Source organism: Fulmarus glacialis, unplaced genomic scaffold, assembly GCF_000690835.1.
Source record: "Fulmarus glacialis isolate BGI_N327 unplaced genomic scaffold, ASM69083v1 scaffold9456, whole genome shotgun sequence".
NCBI lineage: Eukaryota > Metazoa > Chordata > Aves > Procellariiformes > Procellariidae > Fulmarus > Fulmarus glacialis.
In genome coordinates this window covers 5,433-28,987 of record NW_009218737.1, presented here as the reverse complement: position 1 = coordinate 28,987, position 23,555 = coordinate 5,433, and the positions used below count along the sequence as shown (strand labels likewise).

The window sequence follows — 23,555 nt, the reverse complement described above, 5'->3', positions numbered from 1 at the left end:
TCAAGTCTTATCAGACAAAATATCTCTGCTCAGACTGAGAGTGCTCACTCCAGGAGGGAGTAGGATGACCAAGGCAAGACGATGCAGGAGTCTGCAGTGACCCCAGCCTCAGTGGGCAGGGTTGCTGGCTGGGACAAGCAGAGCAGGGATGGTGACAATAACAGTTTCTGCTGACAGGCTGGTGGTCATCAGACAAAGGCAGGTCTCCAAGGTCAATCCTAGACGTCCGGTCAGCAAGTGGGCACCAGAATGGGGGGAGGGCATGGGCCCATACATGATGTGTCTCAGGCAAGGTTTGGGACAAGGGTGTGTGTTTGTACAGCGGCAAGGATGGGGACCCAAAGTGAGGCTACTCGGAATAGTTAAAGTGCATTTGGGGCCCTGACGCGCTGAACATGTGGGTAATTTTCATGCTACTTTTTTGTATCATAGTCAAGTTCAGTAAATCTTAAACAACTGAAGTGTGTTGGTATTTCCAGGATACAGTTCAGGAACGCTTGCTGTTTTAGTGGCTGGCTCTCTGTGTGCTTTAGACTTGACTCTGACTCCTGAATCTATTTGTAATCTGCACAGATGTTCATGTCACTCCAGCAACTTTTGTTCACCTCCTGTAAATGTGCTCTTATCAGCTGTCTAAATAAAAATAAGTAAGAAGCTAATAGCATTTGAAAGGTGAAGAGACTTTTTGAAATTATAGATTTATATGGGCAGTTAATTTGCATAAACAGTAATCACTTTATTGAATAAAACAAATCCTTTAAAAACTGTTGTCTAAAAATGTAATTTGCAAAATATGTATTATTGCAGTAAAACATAGAATCCAGAGCTTCTCTGTTTCAAGCAGAAACCTTAATAAGCAAAATGACTTGCCTTGTTCAAGTGCATTTCAAGGAGAATTCATAAGATATTCTTTTAGGTACAGAACAACTAGTACAGGGGCAATGCTAATCTAAAAATGCTTCTGCTTCAGTGTGGACAGCTGCGGCAGAATGCTTATTAAAGGACAACTTAATTCTTCAATGCAAAAAGAATACTGTAATTTGCTGTTTTCATCTTTTACATTTACTGAAATGTGGTTTATTCTTAAATATGTGCTCTTCAAAGAAAACCCACAAAACTTGGATTCAGAGCATTTGAGATGCAAAACTTTATTTTGCTGTGTAAATCTCACTTGTGTTGTTTTAAGTTTTCTGAGAAGTAGAAAGGAAAAAAACAGAAAGGCATGCTGTTAATCAGGCTCTGTCCTGCTGCTTGTATTTTTAAGTGATAGTAGCAGATTTCAACAGAATTATTGAAAATTATACGGGACTTTGTTTACCTTGGTAAATGAAAGGATTTTATGCTGTTTGCTTATCTCATAATCCTCCCAAATGTGTTTTTGTTAGGTTGATTTTGCAAACCGTTTTGTTGGAGGCGGTGTGACCGGGGCAGGACTAGTACAAGAAGAAATCCGTTTCTTAATCAACCCAGAACTGATTGTATCGAGGCTCATCACTGAAGTCTTGGATCACAATGAATGTCTTATCATCACAGGTTAGTCTTTGCAGAAAATGTTTCACATCTTATTCTGGTTTTATATACAGAAAATATATTTCAAGTTGAAGTTTAGTATGTTTACACGCTGTAGGAATAAAAAAAGAAGAAAAAAAGTAAGTCAATACTCAGTTGATAAAGGGCATCCTTCTTCACCCCGCCTCTTAAGACCATAGGACCGCTGTTCCAATAGATGTTTTGTGAAGGAAACGGGGCGGGGAACACAGCAAATAGATGGCAGACAGAACTTTTTTTATCCTGTATAAATGTGTTTGAGGACTCAGTGTCTTTAGGCCTAGCTAAAGAATACTGTTGGGCAATATAGGTAAAAGCCACAATTACCAGCTATTAGCAGGTCCCAGCTATTAGCAGGTGTTGTGCTTTAACCCTAGTTGGCAACGAAGCACCACATGGCTGCTAGCTCACCTTCTCACCCCCTTGGTGGGATGGGGGAGAGAATCTGAAGAGCAAAAGTAAGAAAACTCATGGGTTGGTATAAGAACAGTTTAATAATTTTAATAGTTGAAATAAAATAATAAAAAATTGTAATGAAAAGGAAAACAACAAGAACGGGAGGGAGGAAAAAAACCCAGGAAAAACAAGTGATGCAACTGCTCACCACCCGCTGACTGATACCCAGCCAGTCCCCAAGCAGCGATCACTGCCCCCCGGCCAACTCCCCCCAGTTTATGTACTGAACATGACATCATATAGTATGTGTATGGAATATCCCTTTGGCCAGCTTGGGGCAGCTGTCTTGGCTGTGCCCTCTCCCAGCTTCTTGTGCACCTGGCAAGCATGGGAAGCTGAAAAGTCCTTGACTAGTGTAAGCACTACTTAACACACTAATGTTTTAGTTGTTGCTATCAACATTATTCTCATCCTAAATCCGAAACACAGCACTATGCCGGCTACTAGGAAGAAAATTAACTCTATCCCAGATGAAACAAGGACAGCAGGTAATGCTTCTGTTACGTTAAAGCGGGGTGGTTTTTTGTTCCTGGCTGGAATTTGTAACATTTGATGTGATCAGTGGGATTGAAAACTCTGAGAAGAGGAACTGCCTTCTGGTCACCAAAAAGGGGAAGAAGTGGAAGAGAAGAAAATCAGCATCCATTAAAAAGGATAGAAAGGCAGGAAATGTCTCTTAAGGATTTTGACCTTGTAGGTTACGAACATGTGTTTGTGTTACTTGTAAGTTAGTTATAGGTTCGTAATTACAACATCAAAAACTAAATGCTTCTCCAGTATGTTCTTGAGGGGCTGTATAGGGAGATGCGCTGTCTGTCCAGTGCTTTGCTGAAAGTGTTTTTCTTTTTTTTTCCACCTCTGTCATAGACCTTGGAATGTTTTATTATCTATTGGATCAAAACAGTTAGCATCAAAACACCAAATGTCACTATTGAGAACGGGAGAGGCCCAGGTCATGCTGTGTGTGTCTCAGTTCTATACACGGGAACACAGTGAGCACTTTTCATGACCGAAAAATAAAATGATGCTATAATATTTTTTTATTTACTCTGAAGAACAGCTCTAAATAAAAAATATTTGATCAGAGAGATCCTCTGGGCCGATATTGTAATAGATTATGTATATTTAATATTTTTCAGTCTGCTGTAGTAAAAGTGTTGGTTTTAGTTACCTGAACTGCTTCAACAGTCAGGAATTTGTACATTTGTACACACATTTCTTGGAAAAGTCCTTCTAAAGCACTTCTTTCTCTCACATGCATGCACAATTTGAGCTTAGATCTTGCAAATCTTACTGTGTCCTGAGCTATGGATTTTACTGGGCAGAGCATCTTTTGTCTTCAGTCTTATACTTGGTAATCTTTTTAAGACAGTGTTTTATTTTATTTTTTTCCACCCTGCCAAAATTAATGCCTTTTCTGTGAAAACTTTTTGATAAATTGGCTTTTGTGATTACCTTTTAGAAAAATGAGTCAGAAAATTCTCGGCCATCGCTGATTTCTGTTGTGTATTTTGGATATAATACTATAACAAGATTAACATACTGAAGTACTGTTCTCCGGGTGAGGCTCTTCTGGGGAGGGTAAAAACAGAGTACAGCTATCAGTCTGTGTTATAACTGATTGGGGGAAAATGCTAAATGAATGTTTTGAAAGACCTTCTTCCATTCCCCTGCAAAAGATAATGATTTGGCATGAACAAATAAAGGTGAGGACGTTTTTTCGCTGCGGCAATATTCTTTTAGTTTTCTTGAGTACTTTATAGTGTTTTGCAATTAGTGTTTGTGATATGGTGTTCTTCTCTAATGGAAATGGCCATTCCATCATTTTCATTTCATCCCTGGAGCTCTTCCACCTCGGTTCTTAGCCAAGTCTCCACTGCGTGTCACAATCCTCTTGATAAAGTACATTCTTTATGATGCATCTTGACTCAGTGGCCTAATGGGTATAACTGTGTAGCTTAAATTTGCAGAAGAGTCTGAGAAATTGGAGAGAAATTAAATTTGTTGTGATTGCACAGTATCTGGTTAAGATCACTGCTGTAATGAATATGGAACTGGTCATGCAAACAGTCAAGTTCTTCAACACAGACATCTACCTACAGAAATGTCAGCAGCAATGCCAGAGATTCCCACAGCTGCATTTCTGGTAGAGCTGTGAATAAGTGTCAATGTTTTTCATTCAGGTTTTTTTTCTTCCCCCCCACCCCCCGCCCCGAGTTCATGTATACTCAGGCAGCGTTAAGAGCAGATGAGCTGTGTTCCATGTTTGCTTTAAATCCACAGATTGAACAATGGCCATTCCTGACTTAGTGATGCATTTTCAGAGATTTCTAACCACATTACCCATGCAGTAAATGAGATCAGATAATTGGTTCAGCTGAAAATTTACTCAGAGGTGAAAAATTGTTTTTCAGCTGGATTTAGCAGGCTGATCGTGCCACTGTCTGGAGAGCCAGAAGACTAATGGTGGCGCAAGATAGGTATCAGAAAAACTGACTGAAAGGGAGAGAAGGACCTTCCCCTCACTTTTGGCAGTAAATGTGCATTTGTATTGGTGACTACAAACTATACTCTTGTGCTTTTCACATGTGCTTCTTTTATTCGGTGGTAGTGGTACTGCCTCCTCAGAGGTATAATTTCTAGCTCATAAGAAATACTAGAGGGACAGTATGGTGGGTTTTTCCCCAATCCCTGGGAACTTTATAATGCCATACAGATCATGTGCAAATGAAAAGCCACACTATAGAGCCTGAGAAAGGTATATTTATTTTTAGTAATAATTGCAACTCTTTCTAGATGGATGAGGTCCCATAAGCACTAACACTGGGCAATTTCACCGTTTGTCTGATGCTGTAACTATTAAAAGTTTCACAGAGAATATATGTTTGAACGATACTTGTATATACTTTCTTTTGACTTCAGGTAGGCTTTTTTAGTTTTGGTAGCTTGTTTTTAAAGTTCTGATGGAACTCTGCTATTGTGCTCTATTTGTGGCTTGGCTTTTTTTTCCCCTTTTTTTTTTTTTTTATGGGAAGAAAAAAGATTCACCAGAAACATTAGCCTATCCAATTTATCCCATACGGCTTATGTTCTCCCAGCAACAGCATTTTGTATCCCAGTAGTTCACAGGCAAAAGTGCTGCCAGTTGAATAACCATTTTTGTCTGACAAATTTCCAGCGCTTCACTTATGAAAACCCATTGATTTTCATTAACTTTGGGTTTCTGGGGCATGAATTTAGAGTTTGTGTGATTTCTTTGTTTCTCTGTTATTGGTTTTTTTTTTTTTTTTTTTTAAATATGTATGTGTATTTGCTTGTTTGTTTCCTGGTGCTTTTGTCATCAGACACTGCACTTCCACAAAAATTAATGAAAACAATGAACCTTGAAAAAGTCAGCTTAATACTTTGTCATTTAATCTATCCTGTTACAGTATCTTGATAACCTAGTCTTTTCTTTCCACATGCTAGACACGAAAGGAAATGCCTCCTTTTGAAAGCTGGAAGTTTTGCTGGGTTGTCCCCTAAAGAGAGCTCTCAGAAAAGTCACATACTTCCCGTGTCTGTCTCTTCTTACTATTTGCACAGACACTTTTTCCAAGTATATCAGTAAAACTGAATTTTACCTATGTCAGGAAAAGTCTTACTGAAGATTGATAGCCTGCAATTCGATTAGAAGGCTGACTTCTGAATATTTAAGCTGCTCACCGTTGTCCTTTGTATGAGGGCATGGATGTGTGTGAATATATAGGCATATTCTGCCATCACAATTTTGGGGACTTTGATTTTGTAACAGGAAGTGAATTCTTGGTGAGGAATCTTTTACTATCCCACTCATTTTGCATAGCAACTTTTCAAAATAGCTTTGAGTGGAATTTGTGTGCCCTCAGTATGGTTAATGATCTAGACAAATCTAAATAAACAATGAATGTATAATAGGGCACATGAGTTAAAGAAGCGCTGATAAGTCTTTTCAGTTAAAATGAATTTGGGTAAATAAGGAAAATGTCTTGAAGTATATGCATCATTTTAAACAGTTTTTAACAGCTTGTGTTTCCTGTGCTTGAGACTACTAAAAGCAAGCATTCAAACTCCCTTGTCAGATGAGGTTAAAAGTGAATAGTTTTATGTTTCTGATTGTTCAACTTTTATTTAGAGTTTGAAAACCTTACAGATTAAATTTAAGCATTTGTATTCTCGGAGTATCACCGATCTGTGCAATAGTTAGGCATTACTCTTGTCTGAGTAATCAGATGTTTTGTGCTGTCATCTTACGCGTCTTTCTAAAGCCTATTTTTCTATTATATTTATAGGCATAGCTGGTGTCACTGTTTGTAATTACAGGGTTGCTTAACAGTTCTCACTCTTACTGTTTAACTTGTGCCAAACTGTACCTGTATGAGTTGAAATTTTCCAAACAAGGTATTCTTTTCAGTCCCCTACTTCTGAAATTCAGCTGTGGCAAGCTCAAAACAGGGGGGAAAGTTGTGATTTTGCTGTGGCGTTACTTTAGGAGTATTTCTTTGAAGCATTTGTGCATCCCCAGGTTTTGAAGCAAGGTCCTGGAGTTTGGTAAAATGAGGTGAAAGGCAGCCTTTTAGAAAGGTTATGATCCTTACTCTCAGTTAAAATGCTCTCCTCCTTGGTCTTGGGATAAACCTTTGAAAAGGAGTTGGCATAGCAGAGCATAATAGCTAAAATTACTGGAGGTCTTAATGAGCTATTTTGTTACAGCCCTTCATGCTTGCCAAGATACCCTGCTGGACTTTTTCACAAAGCAGCCAAGTATGTTCCAGACCACGGTTTTGTGGGTCCTCAAGCTTTTACAGAAGTAGCTTCTTGGTACTGGCAGCCACAGCTGAGAGCAGTGGCCTTTCGGTCCATTCGGTGCCATTAATTGCTGTGATATCTGAGAATTTATGTCAGGAACCATAGGGCAGAAATCATGCTGAACAAATTGAGGTCTATTGGGCAATGAGATGAGGAAGCTTAACAGTCCTACCTATCCTTACGTAAGGGTGCCCTCAAGAGACGGTAGGGCAACAAACTGGGTAACACTGGTGTGCTGGAAATCTGCTTGTGGTTTCTGACCATCAGGGTTTTCTTTGGCTTTATGGATTTTGATTGTGTTAAGAGAAATAAAACTTGTTAGAGAAATGAAATGTATAAACATATAGCTCACCACCTACACTTTTGAATCTCTTTATATTATTCTTCTCGTGTTTCCTAAACTGTCAGCCCAGATGTTTGCTAAATTGTGATGAAGTACGGTTGCCACGTTTTCAATAGTGGAGTGACTATTTTATCATTGTGTTTACAGGTAGTAGCCTCAAAAAAGAAAAGAGAAAAGCAAAATGCTGGTGGTGTGAAGGCTCACCAGTTAAGTCTTTGTTGACCAGATATTAGCCAGTAAAACTTTAAAGATGACAGGCAGTTTATTGAGAAGCTACTGAACTTGAGAGTGGCAAAGTTGAAAACTATCTTCTTGTTATATATTGGACAGCATACATAGATCTGCACATGTAATGTTCTATGGTGGTTGCTACACATCATCTGTGGAAAAGAAGCTTCTACGGGTTACAAGAAGATCTTGTATTCTTGGTGCAGATATGAATATTTTCCATTGCTTCTGAGAGCTGTGTGTTCATTCGGAGAAACAGTGATTCCTATGAAAGATTTGCCAAGTGAAAAAATATGTACATATTTTGTATGTAATGTGGAAAATCATTTGTTTCAGGTACTGAGCAGTACAGTGAGTATACAGGCTATGCAGAAACTTACCGGTGGGCAAGAAGCCACGAAGATAAGACCCCAAGGTAAAGTTCCACATAAGTATTTCAAGGGAAGGAATAAATAAATGTTATAAATTTGAAAACTTAGTGCTTTAAGTATTTCCTAGCATTTGCCTTAATAGAGAATTTGACTGTTTGATCCTGCTCTCTTCAGTAGAGCCAACCAGCTAAGAAAGTTATCTCATATTAATAATGAGATATTCATGCTAATAAATGGTACTTGCCAATATGTCAGTTCTTAAACAAACATCTTTTACAGTTATAAGTATTTAATCCAAATTTTTGTTAAGATACTGACTGTACTGTGGATGGTAATGTCACAAGAAGTTTGACAACGATACCTCAAGTGCCACAGTACAGCTGATGTGTGGCAAAATAAGGTTTAATATCATGAATCTGAGCAGAAAGCTCTGAGCTCTTGAATTTATTTCTCCAACAATGTTATCATAGTGTATACACAGAATTATTCATGTGGTATAGAAACATACACAATGTACTCTCATTTAAATGTGAGCCGAAGTGCTTTTCTTTAACCTTGCGGTGTTCTTACATACTTAAATAGTGCTGTGTAATTAGATTTGTTTCACGTTTATACCCAAAGTCTAGCCAGAGTATTTCTAAATTTATAGGGAGACCTCTCTCATTTCTGATGCTGCTTTCACTTCCGACCCACAAAGAAAAAATTGCTCCATTGTCTGTTACGAGCTCACCTTTCTAGCTTCTTCTAATAGAGAAGCTCTGCAGGGAGTTGCTCTTTTTGGATCATGATTATATAGCCAATATTAAACAACTAATGTCATCTACTTTTCTCCTCCCTCTGATTTTAGGGATGAATGGCAGCGACGCTACACTGAAATTGTTGCTATAGATGCATTTCACTTCAGACGTTTCCTTGATCAGTTTGGTCCGGAGAAAATTAGAAGAGAGCTCAACAAGGCCAGTAACTTCTTACAATGGCCTGCAGTCTAATGTTTATAGTACCTTTTCAAATATTTTTGTATTATTATCTTCAGCTGAGGAAGTTCTTGCTTAGTTGTGTCTCTTATAAAAGGCATACTTCAGGGTTTTGCTGTCCAATGTTAAAGCAGAAGCTTGTCAAATAGAATGACTCGTATCCTTTGATATGCTATTCAAAGGTGTATTTTATTTAACCTTCAAAAATATAAATGAAATTTGGATATACATTTTGTTAACTCTTCCCTGTCCTGCTTCTAAATTATGATTTTAAGTTCTCTTCCCATGATTGGCTCTGCTAATCTTACTCAGCTCTGCAGTCAAGGTGGAGAAGGGGGTGCCTCATGTTTTAACATGGTGACAGTTCATAAATACGGTGCCACTTGCTTTTCTTCCACTTTTCTTGTTTGCTCTTGGGGTATTGCTGTATTACCTGGGAGTTTGTCTTTTCGTACATTGATGTCTTCTTGAGATCAGATCCAGCTGTTCATAAATCTCCTATCTTTATTTGCACAATAGCTGTAAGGGCTGTTGCAACTGAATATGTGTATATACATGCCAGTTAGAGCTTACAGTGATGGGGGTGTTCAGAAGACTGATAAATCAGGCCAGTTTTAATCCTTTAAACAAAACTTTTAGACCAACATTCAGAAACAGCACACTTCCTACTAATAATTCTTACACGTTATTAATCATTATCACGATATATTCAAAGCAGTCGGTCCTTGACCTTACCTACGTTAGCTGTGTAGGTACTGCTCCAATGGCTATGGTCCTTGATAGTCTTAGTCACCAAAGTTGCCAGGCTGAAGAGCTCTTCGACAAGGGAAGCTGGAACTGCGGTGGGCATCTTTTTTCTCTCCCTTGCCCTCCCTAATTTGGGATCTTGTCTGTAAATAAGGTATTTGAGTTTCTAGATAGTTCCCAGCCCTTGGTCTCTGCCCTGGACTATGTGCTGCATAATGTTTGGGAACATGGGGTTATTTTCCCAAGCCATGGGAGGTGCTTTATCATGTTGCATGGCTGAGATTTTCATATTGTTTGTTTTTCTTCTTGCTTTGCTGCTGCTGCTTTTCTTGAAGCTAAAGCAGTCTTTTCCCAGCTCTTGAGGTTGTACTTTTTCAATGACTAGTAATTGCCGTCAGTGAGCTGTTTATAGTTCTGAGGCCTTAGCTTTTAACCTATGCCAATGTTTTCAAGGCCTTTGCTGTTATCCCACACGTAAAATTTATCTCCTAACAAGAGATGCCTGGTATCAATCTCCAGTTCACATAGCAAATTCTCCTAAGTTAATAAGGCGGCTAATGGGCCAGAATGAGGACCTTGCATGGCTAGTATAAGGCATAAGTAGTTAAAGGTCTGTGGCCTGTTACAGCAATGGCAATGCTATTTTTACTGGGCAGTTGAGTACAAGAATGCTTACACAGTTATACTATGTTAGTGTGCTTATATTTGTGTTCAAAATATGCTAACAACAAAGTCTGCTTAGTGTGCTTCTACGTTTATAGATGCAGAGGGCTTCTGCTTTAGCTAGGGTGTTAAATATAAGGGCACAATACTGCTGTTGTTAAATTCTCCTATTCTGTAGTATAGGAGGGTATAGAATAATATAGGATGCATTTTAAACATAGGGCAGTGTGTTCCTAATTCTCAGCTGCAAAGCGCTCCCCCCCCCCCCCCCCCGAAATGATGTACAGTGCTGAAGGACTAATTTAATTTAGTCATAAAACGTTAGCATCTTGACTAAAGTAACATTCATCAGCTTGTTTCTTCATGGTTGGTAATGAAATTAGCCCTGAAAAAGACAGTAAATAAATTTTGTAAACTTCAGTGATATCTTAGTACAAAATTCAAATTACCTACTCTAGTGAATTTATGATCTGCCTACAGTTTTCAATATTATTGATTGGGTTTGGATTTTTAAAATAAATTATGGTAGATCCATGCAACTTTTATAGAATGTGTCGGTTTGGCTGATGTTGTTTGAGGACTGATTGCTATTTAAAGAAAATTTTAAGCATGAGTTAATTCTCTGTTTACTACAGTAAAAATTTCATTAAGTTTATTGGAGGTTTTATAATATCAAATCAAATATTTTTTGATGTACTGTGGTGGTTTTTTCAGTTTGATTTAAAATGAATATTAACCTTAAGATTTTTCTATGGGTGAAAACAAGTTGGTAGAATAATCTGCAACTCTCTTTCTATTATGATTTAATAAATCAGGACTCAGTAAGCACAGTATAGGCACACAGGCTTTGAAATATGAGTGTATTATGTATTAGTAGACACAGCTCAGTGTCCAAAGGTTCTTTTGTTTGTCTGTTATTTTGTTAGATGTTAGGAAATGATTGAAACAACTTAAAGTGATTCTTCTTACAACTTGTATTTTCTTATAAGCCTGCACGTTTTCTCCTTTATAAGATCCATTTGTCTTAAAAACCCAGATATTCACTCTCGGTTAGTTTTCTCAAAAGGTAGCTGTCTGAGGCTGACCCTAGTTTCTGGTTTAACCCATACTCAGAAAACAAGATTAATATTGTCTAAAGTCAGCTGTTCAGAATAAGAAAAAAAAATCATTGTATCTGATTTAAGCATTAAGATTTGCAGATATATGTGTAAGAGATGTCACTGTTTCATCCTTGCTAGCCCCTTGAGATTATTGCCTAATAAAGACTCTTCACTAGCAATAATTTTTACAGCTGCAAGTTTCACTTTCCAAATCCTAAGGAACAACTGACTTATAATTGGGCTTGCAATCTCGCTCATAAATGTCATTAAGCCTATTTTGATAGTCACCGATTAAAAAAAGCTACAGCTTCATATTTGGCAAGAAATGCTTCCCTAAGAGTTATGGTATGCAGAACAGTTACATTTCAAATGGTGTTAGCTGTGAGAACTATATATAACAGTTTTATATGAAAACAAACCACTTATAAACATCACACACTTCTAAATAATATATAAATACCATATATTTGAAGTTGTGTACAACTTAAAAACAGATTCATTTATATAGTTCAAAAGGAACAGCTCTTCTGCTTCCCGTATGGAAGCAACTGCTTTAAAACTGCACAGAAAGCTTCCATATTCCTGTATTCCTAGGTGAAACATATTTAAAATATTGGTGCATTGTCTCTTTTTTTAAAAAGTTTTATCTTTATCCTTCATTTGCTATGAAAAATCATAGGGGAGCACTTCCTTAGATATTCTTCTTCATTGCTGCTGAAGTCCTTCCAAGTATTTGCTGACTTTCTTACTGTGTCTGACGAGACAGTTTTTGTTCTCTATGTCCTGGCGAGTTGAGAAATACATGCCCATTAAGTAAAAGCTGAAAAGAAAATGGCATCCCTTTGCAACACCAATCCATTTCCCTCACTGGGAGGATGGAGTTTAAAGAACTATTGTCCACACAGCCAGAGTACTAGCTTGCTTGGCCCACTAGTTTGGTACAAACATGCTTTGGATGTTAAGCACACTAATAACTCTGACTTGAAAGAGCTCAAGAAGCTGCATGCATCGGATGATATGTAAGTGCTCCTTATGCAAATTCTGAATCATAGTACCCTGCTAAATTATAACTGACAGAAGTCTGAATTTGCAGCTTAGATTGGAGTGAAACCGTGGGTACTTTAATCTGTACCAGACAATTGTACCAATTCAATAAGTTTTTGTACTGTTGAAAAACTTCCCAAAGAGATTTATCCTTTTTTCTATACATGGAAGCACCTGCCTTTACTCAAGATTTCTCAAGAATATCACAGTTTTTCCTCCTACCCTCATTTATTGCATTATGGCATTCTAAGATGCCATTTTGTATTTTATTTTCAGTTTTGAGGAATTTCAGTAATACTGGACACAGCAGTTCAGCTGTCATGTATGCTAAATGGGCTGAAAAGCAACAAACGTGGTACAATCTACTGTCAAAGTTATTCTCTGCTCTGGCTATCCGGAAAAGTTTCCTGTAGCTGTGATGAAATCCCTAGGAGTCAGCACCTGTAACTAATTTTTAACTTGGATCCAAATAAGGCAAAATTCTTCTTGCCTTAAATTCTTTAGTGATTGACCTTAAATTTAAAGGAAGACTAATGGTGTATTGAAGTAGTTTGAATTTGGTATTGCTAGAAGACAATACTGATTATTGTTATCATCTTACTGTTTTAAAATATCGCACCAGATTGCCTGTCAACTTCATCTTCTGACTCTTGTCTGCCTGCAGGCCTACTGTGGCTTCTCTCGACCCAATGTTCCACCTCAACATCTCTCTGCAATAGCCACAGGAAACTGGGGATGTGGTGCCTTTGGAGGGGACTCCCGATTAAAAGGTAAATTGTAGCAATTCATTAATGTCCAAATGAATCATATAACTTAGATTTTGATTCTTGGCGTTCGGTTTTTTTTTTGTTCAAGTACGTTTTTTGGTTTTGTTCAAATTAATACATTTTAGCCAAGAATTGGAATAATAGTTAAACTGTCCATAGAACTGGTTCGTTAGCTTTGATCTTTAGGCCATGAATAATGTAGCCTTAAACAATAAAAATGCGCGCTGTTGCTTTTATATGCTATTTTCAGTTTAAAGTTTGAAGTAAGTATGTGATGGTGAAATGCCAGGTTTACAAGGACCTGTAGCACTGAAACGTTCAAAAGCACAGACAGACAACATCAGTTCACAAAAGAACGTGTCCATTGCAGTTCTCAGTCGTATAAATCAGTTGACCTTTGTGGAGCAGTCTTTTTAGATTATGCCTAAAATTTGTATCTCTGCAAAGCTGTTTAAAGTACCTGGTAATTTGCAAGGCTTCACAAATTTGCTGGCAATGCTTCATGTTTAGTTTTGCTCCTTAATATATTGCTGTATGCCAGAGAGGTTTCTAGTCACTCAGACATGCTTCTTTCTTTCCTGACTTGCATGCTATATCACTCACTTTCTCATGTTCTTTTGTTTTTAATTGGAGTATTTATAATGCGGCAGATATCACATGCCTACATTAAATTAAGACTTTTTCCCATCAAGTCAAGAACTGATGGATCCTGATATTTAAATTGATATCCTGATTCATATATTTCTAAGTAGAAATTTACATTTTTGTTGTTTTCAAACGTTTGGAGAGTATTTAAAATTTGCTTTTCTGAACAGCTTTAGGTAGTTACATTGAGACAAACAATCATCAGGCTACCAGCTTCATTAGTTTTCTTTCTTAATGTTTTTTATTCATTGAGCATCTATTTTTTTCTCAATGCTCATTGATTTCCTGACAGTTGTGTTTTGATTTCCATTAGATAAAATGGGTTGCCAAATGCAGAGCATCAATATCAGAAGTAGTATTTACTGCAGGATCTGATCATACTTGATTATGATTATGTTAGGAAGGTTTAATAAATGCTTTGGTTTGCATAAGGCCTCCTCTTGGATCTCTACTGTAATATCCTATGTATATTTTTTTTAATGCTCATCTGATCTAAGCCATTATTTGTTTAACACTGGATGTGACTTTTAGAATAGGGATTGCTCACTGCAATGCTTTACTTCCTCTCACCATCGGTCAGAGCTCAAAACTGAAGCATACTGACAAAGACCACCATTGCTGAGGCCATTTGGTGAGGTAGCCCGTAAGAAAAGTCTTTGATGTAGACAAAGAAATGAGCCATGAGATGTGGTGCTTCGTAACTTGGATATGAATCCTGGGCAGAACAAGAACATGTAAAGACTTAAACATTCTCTCAGTTTTATTTTAACTTAATATTTTAGTTTGAGCTTTCATTTATGTAACTTTTTCCTCTGGTTTTGGATCAACCTAAAGTCTGTGAGAATTAACTCTTAACAACAAGTTACAGCACTGCTGCTATTAGGAAAAATTAATCTAAATCTATGTGTGTACTCTCAAGTCTTCTCCTGTTCTTTTGGCAGACCTTACAAAGACAGACATTGGTTTAACTTGCACTTAAGTTACTCTTTTTGTAAACTCTGCTTAATTTCTTAATTTTCTCTGAAAAATCAATACTTAATAAAGAGAATTAAATGACAGTGATGTGCTATGGGATATGGAGCTAGTCGTTTAACGTGATGTTTTTGTCTGAGCTGATGCTGACTAGAAACAAGATGGCTTCATTCTTTTTTTTGTAAACTGAGCTATGAAAAGAGTACGGTAGTTTGTCATGTGTGTTTTTGTCAGAATAGAGTTGCATTTGATGTGTGATAACCAAATGAAATCTTGTCTAGTTCACAGATACTCCCTGCACAGTCATAAGTGCTAAAGGTGTTTTTCCCTTTTGTTCTAAAATGCTGTATAGGGTTATTCTGAACTGCAAATTCTCTCAGTGGTTTCACTTTATTATAAGCAAATTTCTTACACTGGAGAATAAATTCTTCATTTCGGAATATGTTTTAGAAAACTCTGAGATTATCAGTATCACAGTTCCACTGAACCCGAATAAATAGCTTTTGTTGACTACACAGGCTCGACAGTGTATTGCAATGATAAAATAGTTTTCATAGTTTAAAATCTTGCTTTTTCATTTAACGTTCTTAAATATACACCCTTGTCCTTTCAGAAGTAGTATCGGGATCTGTAACTTCAGAACCACCAAAGTATTTTATGTAATTGGATATAACTGGATAAGTGCTATAATGCATTATGATACTTTACATTATTTTTTTAGTCACAAATTAAAGGAACATGATTGTGCGTAAAATATGGTTTCACTCAAGCTCACAGATGATGCGAAAACTAAAGTCATCTTAAGGGAGGGAAAAAAATAATCTGGCTTTATAAATTAAAGACCTAGTACGTAAACAAGACAGATTCCAGCTAAGTTAGGGATATTTACACAAAATTTTAGTATAAACTTAAGACTTTCAATACTGAAAAAAGTATATCAATATAATTGGGAGAAGTTGGAAGATTTTGTCTTGCTCTTCAAACCAGAGGATAATTTAACAATTACTAGCTGCAGGGACTCTGTGCAACTGTCTAAAGATCGGAAAAGTGTTGTTTTATTGAAAATGCAAAGGAGATGATCTGATGAGGCATCTCATAAATACATAAATTTAACTTCTAACAATTGTGAGAAAGTACTCTTTAGCTGAATTTGTGTTCTTATTTATCTGAGAAAATAAAGTTCAATAGGAAGGCTGCCATCAGCTTTAAAAAGACCCTTGTAGGGTTAGTGGAAGGAGAGAAAAGCATGCATCTTGCCTTACGTAAAAGCGTGTGATACTGAGGTGCTACCATGATAGTACTGCAGTTCTGAACTTACACAATAGGCAGCGACACAAGGAGCATTGGGTGTTTAACCCAGCACAGCATTGCTGCACCTGCAGTAGCAGAGTTCTGCTCTGCTTGCCCCTCCTGTGTCTCTGGTGCCACTTTCCTCGCACCGATATCTGGACTCTGGCTGCGCTGCCGCCATGGTACCGCAGTAGGGAAGTCCCTGGTGATAACATCCTTTCCTCTGGATAAAAGGGACTGAACATGTAGGGCCTGTGAGGATAGTTGGGTCCTCAGAGGGGTTTGTATTATGCTTCTACCGCCCTCGCTGGGTGGTAGAAGAAGGTATGTCAGCACAGCCTTCAGGTGCGAGTCCAGAAGAGTTAAATGGGATCACATCAGCTGGGTGCAAGGGGCAAAAGAGCCCAAATCCCTCCAGTCCTCTGTACCACAGGCTCTATTGCTCTTCCTGTGATGCTCCTTTCTGTATCAGTAGCATGGAAATTTCACGTGGTATTGTATATCATTAATGCCCAGAAGATTGTGAAGTCTGATTCTTGACAGAAATTTTGACCCTCGTTTCATAAGATTTATAGCAACTCAAAATAAACAGTAGGATATTTTTAATATCTTCTGTAAAGTGCAATTGCATTGTTTGTTTGTAATGAATAATAAGATTCATTAGGTTCTGTTCCCCTGTGCAAGCTAGTTAATTAGACCCTTTAAAAACTGAACTACTGAAGCTTTACCAAATCCACAGCTGGTTCAGTAGTTTAATTAAAATATCATTCCCAAATTGAGATTAATTTCACATGTGAATCATGTAATTTATAATTTTAGCTATGGGTTTACAAGAGGGTTTTTTGATTAAAGAATGCGGTATTTTATTAGGTCTCTGTTTTAAAATGTAGAGATTCTTGAGCTGAGCTATGAACAGCTTTCTATTTAGTTTCCTCTAGCAGGTGGTAATGCAGTACGTACGCTATTTTATTTAAAATTAATCTTTACAAAGACAGTATTAATCACATTCTAATTAACTCTACTTACTGGATAGAAAAGGAAAGAATTAATATCAGAACTGCATCCATAGGTTCTGAAATAGACAAGCCGCAATAGATTAAATAGTTGCTGGGGTCCATTATTTGGACTGTTGTAACATTACCTGAAATGAGTGTGTGACTGATTGCATGCATCTGTGACACTCCAGCCCCGCAATACTGGTTGATGAAAAAGCTGTGCTCCTGTAATAGTTTGGTGCTACCTAAAAGGGTCCTGGTTTTTCTTCTCCTCTTCTCTGTTCTTGGCTGTATGGTCTGGTGCCCTCCCTTGCATCAGCTCTGGCTCTTAGCAAACCCTTCACTCAGCCAATTCAACTGCTAATCTAGTAGAAAACAATTAGCTTTTATTCTTTTGTCGTATAACTTTTCTGCCAGGTTGGTGAATGGAATTGGCTCAGTGAGATGTCTGATGAATACCTGACAGTTGCAGAAAAGTCAGGAGGTGGGTGAGAAGGGAGAAAACATAGCTGGACCAGAGCCACTTTCTGCAGTTGCAGTGGGTCATTAGCTTGGCTCAGCTGGACCATTGATCAATACCCCAGATGATTTCTCAAGATAAATCTTCAAAGATCTGTTTCCAAGATAGGAAGCATTCTTCTTTCTTTTCCATATAGAAAAACAGAGTCTGTCTATTTTGTAATGTTAGCCATTGACAGAACTTGGGATGCAGCTTGGTCCAGCGAGTTTGACATAAAAGCTGGAAGTTAAATAAACTGAATTGCGTTCCTGGCATCGCCTCTCACTTTTTATAGGTCAGAACGAGCCATCATATTCCATGCTGCATACTTCTATTATAGGTAAGATGGACACCTTAAATTGCGCAGTAAGAGGCTGCAGAACCATAGATCTCTTGGGAGCTAAAGGTTGGGTCAGCTCCTGCTTTGTGTAGCTTACCTAGAGAAAGGGTTGGCTCCGTTCCTTCTGAAGGGTGGCAGAGAATGGAAATTATGATGTGCTAATAGATGCTTTTTACCCCACTATTTGTGACTCGATGCAAGCAGCTTAAGCCAGGATGTACGATGGTGCTCTGTCTTCTTATGCTGTCATGCGTGTTTATTCGATAATTAATGCATGCTGCTTGGGGATGGACATGGACCAAAAAAAGAAACCCTTTGATTTTTAAGCACATTGCTTATCTGGAAAGTAAGGGTGATTGTCACTAGTGACTCCGGCAGAATACTTCAACACTCTGAGCAGCAGTGCCCAGTATTCTTACTTTGTTTTAAAATTGGTAATAATACTTACCTAGCCATTGTTCAAATTGCTTTGCAGCGTTCACCTGGAAATGGGTGGTATGATTACTTGCTGTAAACTTAAGCTGTGTTTTTCCCTTCAGCAAATTGCTTTATCCTGTATTCACGTGTGTAATCTTTTTTGTTGTTTCAGCCTTAATACAGATACTGGCAGCTGCTGAGGCTGGACGTGATGTTGTTTATTTTACCTTTGGAGATGTGGAGCTGATGCGGGATATTTACAGCATGCACACTTTTCTCTGTGAGAAGGGCCAAACTATTGGTAAGCATAAAGAAATCTCTTCATGAAGCAAAGAGACTTAACTGTCTCTCTAAGTGGAAATTGTCCAGTAAGAATTATTGTCATCAAGTCCTGAACACAAGCAAATAGATCTTGGTCTATTTGTAGCTGTTTCCAGAGTGGGGGAACTCTTCTGATTCAGGGTCTGCTGCGCAGTGTTCATCTGTTAGAAGACTTCTAGAATCCTTTTCTAATTCACTTGGGAGTTACGTTCCAGAATTTGGAAAATACAGATACATGTGGTAGAAGGTTTGCAAAAGTTTTTAATATAACTCAAAATGCTTTAAAAAGGGAAAATCTGCTTATGCATTCTTGATACAGATTTGTCTTACAGTGTTTCTGGCTTGATCCTGCAAGATGTGTTCAGATGTGTTACCCAGTAGCAATACAAGAAAAGCAGTGTATCCATTGCCCCACTGTAATTGTTACATGTCTTTAATTGCTGCGTCAGAAGCACAAAGCTAGGTAATTGGCAATACATTTGTAAGTAATACATATGCAAGCCTAATGTTTGGATAGCTTGTGCAGAAGGCTCAGCAGAAAGTTGAGGGAGCCCACCCTATGTTCTGAACAGACTTGGAAACAGCCACGTTCCCCTTATACTGTTGTCTACCTCCTCTTTCATTGCTCGTTTAAAGAAATGTTCCTAGCCACTATCTCAGTGCGAGTGTGCATTTCTAGTCTTCATTTGCAATCATACATTCTTCATATGTTGTGATTTTACCTGTTTTTTAATTATTTCTTTTTATTTTTAAGGGGATATTTATAGGCTGTTACTGAGATATTACAATGAAGAATGCAGAAGCTGTTCTACTTCAGGACCAGATGTCAAGCTGTACTCTTTCATATACAACACCATTGAGTCCTATGCAGATTCTACTGATGATGATGATGAAGAAAAAGGGTTGTGTTTTGAGGATTAAAATAAATGTGTTTGATCAGAATATTGTTCATCTCCTCCCACTGGTATATTGTGTGAATTGCTGGGTATAATGTATGAATTGGCTTAACTTAATATATATTGACTGCATTGGTAGTTATGTATAACACCCAAACAAAAAAACCCCACCTTTGAGAGACGAGATTTTTTTGTTTGACGGTTTCATACATGAAAACCTTGTTCGTGTATGTACAGAAAAGATTTCTGTGGTATATCTGGTTTGCATTATACCTTGTTAAGCAGGATATTTTGTTCAGTCAAGAGATTGTTGAAAGACTTAAGAAGATTTCTCTGTACTCCTTGCCTTTATTTTTCAGAGATCTCATCTAGATTTCTCATGTAAGCTTAGTGCTGGAGTACAGGCAGCCCATGTAACTCCTGGGATGATTTTAGAGAAAAGCGTTGTTGTTCCCACTGAAAATTGTCATAAGTCGATTACCTCCTTAAGACTGCCACGGTACCTTCATTGTTCTTATCAGCTTTTTCATTCATTTAACTTAAAATGTCCTGGGTTTAATCTATTCTTTTTAATAAATGGTTAAAAATTGGAAGATTCTGGAGGAGCTATAATACATTTCACAACTGCATTGTCTTTATCGAATCAGACATAAAAGTTAGCATGAAGAAGTAGAGAAAAAATGAAGTATCGGAGGGTGGGAAAATGAGAAACGTGACCAAAGTTAGAAGCAGAGGGAAACATTTTCACATGAAACTCTTCGATACCATTTTGTTGGTGCTATCTATTACAACATTGAACAAGGTCTTAGACATGTTAGTATATTTGAAGTTTCTCAAGGTTCACTGTTGGTGGCAATATCATTTGAATTAAGGTCTGCTAGTTGTGTTTATATTGTCATATCAGTTCTCCTTTATCGCAGTATGCATATATGTGAGTATAAGATCCCCATGGGATAACGTCAGTGAGGAAATGGAAATCACTTACATATCAGTGGGAGGAAAGTCTGCAGGCTACAGATAAGAACATGAGGTCTTGTTAGGAGTTTGCGCCTGTGTCTCTTTAGGCTTGGGAACAATAACAATGAAGAGAGGGCAAAAGATGTGTAAAAACTGTGCTATTACTATCTCTGTGAATACCAAATTAGCATTGCTGTAGTACATTAATAGTTTACACAAAACTGCAGATACATCTGTGATAAAACTTTTCCAGGTCTATGTACAGGGCCTATCCAATGAAATGTTTGTCTATTAGTTTAAACCCAGTTTAAGTTTAAGCCCAAATTGCTAAGTTTAGCCTCTTCTGTGTTAGATTTTTTGATCTGTCATGGTTGCTATTACCAGTTTAGCAATACAGGGAAAAACCGCAACAGGAAATGTAGTGAGCTAAGGCTCTAGTATCAACAAATCCTTTCAGCTAATGTCAGATAAAACCTCTCCAAGCCTGAAACACAACACGGTAATTAAATGCTGGAAGCTGTTGGCAGTCTGGCTTACAATAAAGCACTCACTGCTTGAGCTGCTCTGGTGGAAGCAATAGCAAAGAGTTTGGGTCATTTATAAATACCTTCAGAGTTCTGCCCCTCTGCATTAATGCTAAGCAGGCAGCTTGGAAGCGTGTTGCTTGGAAGGTGACAGACAGCAGTTTGAGGGTTACTTCCTATTCTTCCCACCAGCTGTAGTTTTCTCCACCCCCATCCATTATAAGGAAAAGATTTGGGCTAGAATTTCAGGCCTTTTTCTGTGTTTGCAACCTGTGTCCTCAGAGTTAGTGGCAATCTTTTCTCCTGCTCCTGGTGTTTCAGTGTTGGCTCAGATTCTGGCAATAGGAATAACAGTGTTTTATACTAAGCTCTTATTTGGGCATTTAGGTTCAACTCTGATAGTGCTTCTAGATGCATTGCCAATGATAAATGTACCCTGTTAATTAAGACAAGTGATGGAAAATCGGTGCTATCTGCCAAACCTTCTTCATCTTACTACTCAGGATTCCCTATAGAAAAGGTCATCAGAATTTGTTCCTAAACAACTGGAAGAAAATATAGCAAAAAGCTTTAGGTGGCTAGAGATGACCTCCTCTTTATTGTAAATAAATACATCTTTATTAGTGCAATATTAATTTTCATTGTTAGGGGAAGTGACTTGTCAGGTATGAAAAATGTATGCAAATAAGATGGCATAAAATTCTACTTCAACTCTAGAAACAGAAAAATATACTTAACTTTGGAAAGATTCTCTGAAGATCATATTAGAGGGTATCCAGTGAAGAGAGTTTTTGCAGTGTCAGGTGTTTCCAGGATAATCCTAGTCATTTTATGCAGTCTGTATTTTCACTGATATCTGAGAATTTTCTAATAATAGTAATAATGCCTTTTATTTGAGATCATTCTTTAGGATATGTTTACCATACATTTTTTCCCCCTATGAAATATGGTTGTATGGACAGGAGAAAAGCAAAATAACTCATTTTCTGTTTAATGTGTCATCTGAATAAGAGTGATATATCCTGCATGCTACTGGGTGTCCCTGATCTTGTAAAGGGCAATGTCGTAAGGACACTTTGAATATAACTTTGATCGCAGACAGGCTGAAGATTATATTTTTCTTGGTTGTTTGGAGTTTTTTTTAAGCAAAATAGCCCAGAGTTAACAAATTAACAACGGTGTTACATTCCCATGACTTTCTAATCCAATAAAGAGCTAAACTGCCCAGAATGCTGCATGTGGAAGCAGGAATTTTGCATCAGCCCAGTATGTGCTCTGCATCTTTCTTTCTTTTCCCCTCCACCCACCCCTCTACCTGAAACGTTTTCTTTAGTTAGAGATGCCTTTTGGTGCTCTGTTTGAAGTAGCGTGGAATGGAGGTGCTGATGATCTCTTTGCGCAGCTTGTAAGCTTCAGTTTCACTCTTCTAGAAACCTGTTTATGGAGTATTCCGGTTTTTGGGTTTTTTATTACTTTAGGGATGTTTGCTATATGATTTCAAAGAAAAATGAACTTCCTACCAAAACTTTTGTTTTATACTTCCTAGCAGCTAAATTGAATGCTTAATACGAAACAACAACAGGCAGTCATGTAGATTGCAATGTTGCCTCATAGTCAAGTTTGGTGTTGGAGCACTTCTGTTGTTTTACAGCTCTTGCACCTAAATTCCTCGGTTTTGAGGTGTTCTTATCTAATGATGAGTACCCATTACTGTATATATTAATTTATAAACTGTTGAAGTGTTCCCAACATTCTTCTAAACTTACAGTTTATGCACCATTATATTATATTGATTTTTCTGGATCTGTATGCTAATGTTTACATGATTTTGTAGGAATACGATTAAAAAATTCTGACTGAAGCAATATTGTGTGCTTTGTCTCGTAATATACTTTCCAGGACACAGAAATTCCAGCACATTCGAATGTACATGGCACAATACTACAGATAGTTCTAGCAGTAAATTTAATAATTCAAGTATTTTGACACATACAATATAGCTAAGTAATTTATTCTTACTGTACAATATTGTAGCGGTTGCTGCCGTCTGCACGTAGCCACGTACAAAGGAAGTAGCTACCGTAAGTTGGAAGGGTGTTAGCATGCGTGTGAGATTTCACACGTGTGTATGGCCATATGCAGACATTTCAATGCTAATTCCCAATTTGCTTTTGGTAAGCAAGCGTTGGATTATTCTTTGAACTTCATGAAGGAAATATAACTAAATAAAAGTGAATAAAACCCTACAAAGATATAAATAATGAATATGTTGCATAAATGTTTGCATGGTTTGTAAAAGTGAGACTGACATCCTCCTAAATGAAAAGATTTAGAACTGTTTTTCAAAAATCTTGTTTTAAGCCAGTAAGAACTTTTTTTTTTTAGCATTACAGAAAATTAGGCTAAAATATAATTTCTGATTGCTCCTAAGGTTTTAGATGTAGCCGAGCTTATTAAAGTTTGCAGTGTTAATACTGAAGGATGTAGTCTGTAGTACAGCAGCGGCAGTAACGAAGAGGTTGAGCGGCAGGCACGTCCGCAGAAGCAGGAGCGAGCAGCTCGGCCGTGGCCGGGCAGGGGTGCCCCGTGCAACGCGCTCGCTGGCTGCCAGCGTGCTGGCTGCCGCCGGCT

At 37.7% G+C, this 23,555-nt stretch overlaps 1 protein-coding gene across 1 annotated transcript in view; it reads left to right on the top strand.

Moving 5' to 3' along the window:
- The window catches only part of PARG (poly (ADP-ribose) glycohydrolase), a 66,165-nt gene extending 46,387 nt beyond the window's left edge, over positions 1 to 19,778 (top strand). The window contains exons 12-17 of the mRNA XM_009580127.1: positions 1,386 to 1,533; positions 7,739 to 7,817; positions 8,621 to 8,729; positions 12,966 to 13,071; positions 18,399 to 18,527; positions 19,302 to 19,778. Of these exons, the coding sequence (XP_009578422.1) occupies positions 1,386 to 1,533; positions 7,739 to 7,817; positions 8,621 to 8,729; positions 12,966 to 13,071; positions 18,399 to 18,527; positions 19,302 to 19,468 (738 nt within the window). The 3' untranslated portion in view covers positions 19,469 to 19,778. The remainder of the gene's footprint in view (positions 1 to 1,385; positions 1,534 to 7,738; positions 7,818 to 8,620; positions 8,730 to 12,965; positions 13,072 to 18,398; positions 18,528 to 19,301) is intronic.
- The last annotated feature ends 3,777 nt before the right edge of the window (positions 19,779 to 23,555 follow it).